Raw genomic sequence first — 4,613 nt, 5'->3', positions numbered from 1 at the left:
GGAGAAGATGGCACAAGGAGTACCTTCTCGTGCAGCAGGCCATGCTAAAATGGCACTCCCCGTCCTTCCCAGCTGCAGAAGGGCAAGTGGTGGCCATCATGGATGACAACCTTCCTCCGCTGCAATGGTCCCCGGGCCGAATCGTCAAGCTGCATTACGGCCGAGATAATGAGGCGAGAGTGGCTGAGGTCAAAACTTCTGCAGGTGTGATCAGCCGCCCAGTAAGAAAGCTGTGCCCTCTCCCGAATCAGTGAGTGGAGCTCTGACGAGTCCACTGCGGGGGAGGATGTTTGATCCTCGAACAGGGTGCGGCCCCCCTGGACCAGAATTTTGTTGTGGGTCAACTATCCGTTGGCAGCATTGATAGTTTGGACAGAGTGGGGTTAGTGGCCGGTGCAGTGAAGCACAGCTTGTAAAAAAAAGAATGGTATTAAAACATTGTACCTTTGATGAGATTAATGTACGTGTGTAAGTTTGATATAATTATTATTAAGAAAAATTACCTGCCACCCCCGTCTGGGGTTCTCATGTTTTCTGTATCCGATTTATGCCCTGATGCCTTGTATGGTATTTGTAATTTACATAAGGAATTCCCTGTGAACAGCCCTGTACACTTTATATTGCCCAAAATTGTATCCCCCAATCCAGTGCCGGTATTGAAGAAGGAACTGCGTATAAAAAGTCTTGTACGCCTTATTAATTATTCTTTTATTTAGTAAAAGACAATTAAACAGTGTTAATAGTCTTGTACGACAATCTCTCGTTTAGTACTGCTATTCAGTTGACACCGTCTACTGATTTGTTCGTCAGTATTTCCCATAAAATATATCTGAAGAAATATTTATGGGAAATACAACTCGAACCCAAAGACGCGTAGATGCGATCGGTAGCAGCGTTATAGGCGGAATGAATGAAACAAGGATGTGACTACATTGTCTAATCGGAAGTAGAGAGGGTAGTTTGGTAGAGTGAGAACAAAAAAAATTCCCAAAAAAAGGTTTAAGTAACAAAATATTTATCGGAAAGTTGAAAGGATAAGAGAGCGGAGAGAAAGAGATAAAAGCGAGCCGACAGACTTTGTGTGCAATCTAACAAGTATGAAAAATAGTCAAAAAGGGGGGAGATGGACATAAACGCAATTTAAATCAAAGGCTGGAATAGTGGGGGACACCACCAGTCTTCAGAACACTTTTGAATAGATAATAATTTAACACTTTATTGACAATTAATGAAGACAAATACACACAAGGTAAAAATGATTACAATAATGATTTGTACAGGATAATATACAAAGGGAGCAAAGACATAATACTTGTTAAGGTGCTTGACGCGCACTAAACACAATAAAATAATCAAATATATAAGACGATATACAAACGGGGAGAAACAACGTGTATAATTACAAAAGGGAAGAATGATTACAATAATTACATACTTGTATAAATCTCTATACTTATAGTCCAACAGTTTGAGATGATTTAGTGAATTAAGACACAGTTATCCAAGAGGCTTTAAATGAATCTCTATATGTAGATAGGCCAACAGTTTAAATGTATAATTAATCAGTGCACTGAGACACAGTTTTTTAGCATAAAACTTGTGAACTGAAACACAGTTTTTAATAAAACTTCTCACAACGCAAACGGATGACGCTAACATGGCCGACACACCAGACGCTTGGCTTCACATCCATACCAGCACATCCCCCACTCTCTGTGTGCTCACCCAATTGCGCCAACTGACGCAGGGCACACTCTGGGAAAAAACAAGTCTGGGGGGCCGCCACTATTGGGGAACTAAACATCCTCCCCCGCAGTGGACTCGTCTGAGATCCACTTACTGATTTGGTAGGGGACAAAGCTTCCGGACAGGCCGGCTGATCAGTCCTGAAGTAGTCTTAACCTCGGCCACCCTGGCCACGTTGTCTCGACCATGGTGAAGTTTGACGATTCGGCCTATGGACCATTGCAGCGGAGGAATGTTCTCGTCCATGATCATGACTATTTGTCCTTCTGCTGCCGGGAAGGAAGGCGAATGCCATTTGCGCATGGCCTGCTGCTCGAGGAGGTACTTCTTGTGCCATTTTTTCCAAATTGTCCAACAGTGAGCTGTGCCATTGCCCACTTCGATTTGAGTGCAGTGCGAGGAGTTAAGGAGGCATCGGGGGGGGGGGGTAGTGCAGTCATAGGTCGCATAATCAGAAAGTGACCTGGCGTTAGGAATTGCAGGTCGTCTGGCGAGGACGAGACAGCGGTGAAAGGTCTGGAATTTAATATGGCTTCAATTTGACAAATGATTGTGAGGAAACACTCCATGGTGGGCTCTTGAGTGCCTGACGTGACCTTCAGTAATCATTTAGTGGATTTAACTGCCGCTTCCCAGAGGCCTCCAAAATGTGGTGCTCTAGGAGGGATGAAATGCCACTCAATGCCTCTTTTATTGGATTCTCTCAGAATGGCCTTCTGAGACTTGGCGTCATTTAGTATTGCGGATACCTCCTTGAGTCTTCTTTTGGCTCCGACAAAGTTAGTGCCATTATCCGACCAAATGTGACTTGGCACACCTCTCCTGGCAACGAAGCGGTTTAGGGCTGCTAAGAATGCTTGTGTTGTGAGGTCTGTGACTAGCTCCAGGTGAATGGCCTTGGTGGAAAAACAGACGAAAATGGCGAGGTAAGACTGGAGAACTTTGGCTGAACGCAGGGAAGCAATTTTCACGTTGAAGGGGCCTGCATAGTCTATGCCAGTGGTGGTGAAGGGTGATGAAGCGCTGGCTCTTCCTTCTGGCAGTTGACCCATGAGCGGGTTGAAGGGTGTTGGCTTGACACTGAAACACTTGTTACAGGTTCCCAATTGTCGGCGGACAACATTCTTACCATTGACAATCCAATATCGACTTCGCAGAAATGCGTGAAAGGCGGTAGGACCTACGTGGAGGTTGGATATGTGGGCATCTTGTATGACCAAGGCCATGAAGGGGTGTTGCGAGGGCAACAAGGCAGGGTGCTTCTGAGATTCGGGGACATCGGCCACTCTGAGTCTCCCTCCAACTCGCAGCACTCCATCAGTGTGCAGAAATAGGCCTAAGGTTTTGACGAGGCGTAGTCTAGGCCAGGGGGACTGAGCATCCTCAATTTCCTCGGAAAGCGAGTGCTGTTGGGCTCGGACTATTAGAACTCGCAGGGCTTCGCTGCGTTCCTTTACATTCAATGGACCTGACATCCGATGTACTGGATTTCTAGAATTGTAGGCGAATCGCAGGCACCAGGCCACTACATTCTGCAGAGTATACAGACTGGAAAATTTAGCCTCTAATTCCTCAGGCCAGGACATTACACTTGACACATTAAGGGCCTGGGAGCGAATTTCTGCTCCTACGACAGGGTCAGACAAATCAGCACTTACTTGCCCAAGGGGCCATGATTCGTGGTTTGATTTCAGCCAAGGGGGACCTTCCCACCATAACTGGTGACTCACTAATTCTCGAGGTCGTAATCCACGTGAGGCACAGTCAGTGGGGTTTTGTGAGGAGGAGATGTGGAACCATTGCGAGGCGGGTACCTTTTCTAAGATAGCAGCTACTCTATTACCCAAGAACACCTTCCAATGCGGAGGTGGTGTTGCTGTGATCCAGGCCAGGACAATGGTAGAATCAGAAAAGGCTAGGACGTTTTGAGTGGTTATCTGAGGGAAGAGTGATCTGACAGTAAGAGCAAGTAGGTGGGCAGCACAAAGCTCCAGACGGGGGAGCGTAATCGGTTTCATGGGGGCCATTCTGGCCTTAGACATGACTGGGCTAATTACAGTGTCCTTAGACTGAGACACGAGATATACCACAGCCGCATAGGCTCGCTCGGATGCGTCAGCGAATCCCACTAAATAAATTTTAGAAGTGGGTAGAGACAAAAATCTGGGTATGTGAATTTTGGACAGGTCAGGCAAGGAAACAGCGAACTGAGCCCATTCCTGGACGATTGATGAGGGCAGGGAATCATCCCAAACAATGAAGGCTTGACAGACTATTCTAAATATTGCACGATCAAAAACTGTTATGGGGATCAGCCATCCCAAGGGGTCAAAAACTTTTGCGATCTGACTGGCTAATTGTCTTTTAGTTTGAACATTGGGAACGGAATGGATTAGAAAATGGAAGTAATCTTGAGAAGGGTTCCAACAAAGTCCGAGAATTTTCAATTGTGACTCCTCATCGTTTTCTAAACAGACTGAGGACTTGGCCGGAAGCAGATATTCAGGGGGTATTTTATCTAATAATTGCGGGTGATTTGATGCCCACTTTCTAAGTTCAATTTGAGCTTGACTCAATAACTTGATTAATTGATCTCTAGATTGCAATGCTGTTTCTAGGGTAGGGCCTTCCCCAAAAATGTCGTCGACATAGGTGCGGTCGCGTAGTATTTCTGATGCCAAGGGAAGGGAGGCCTGAGAGGTGAGAGCTAATTCCTGGAGTACTCGACATGCTAGGTAGGGGGCTGACGTGGTTCCATAAGTAACAGTGCACAATCGGTACTCCTGAACCGGTTGGCTAGTGTCAAATCGCCAAAGGATACGCAATAGGTCTCTATCTTCTGGTGGATGTTGTATGTGCCGAAACAT

At 46.0% G+C, this 4,613-nt stretch overlaps 1 protein-coding gene across 1 annotated transcript; it reads right to left on the bottom strand.

Annotated features, from left to right (window-relative positions):
• Window positions 1–2,351: 2,351 nt before the first annotated feature.
• LOC141452013 (uncharacterized) lies at window positions 2,352–4,613 on the bottom strand. Its single transcript, XM_074123836.1, has one exon. It carries the CDS (start codon window positions 4,611–4,613, stop codon window positions 2,352–2,354), a length of 2,262 nt encoding a protein of 753 aa, XP_073979937.1.

This window comes from Rhodnius prolixus, unplaced genomic scaffold, assembly GCF_049639745.1.
Source record: "Rhodnius prolixus isolate KJV_2025 unplaced genomic scaffold, Rpr scaffold_26, whole genome shotgun sequence".
In the NCBI taxonomy this organism is placed as follows: Eukaryota; Metazoa; Arthropoda; class Insecta; order Hemiptera; family Reduviidae; genus Rhodnius; species Rhodnius prolixus.
This window is presented reverse-complemented; position numbering and strand designations above follow the sequence as displayed.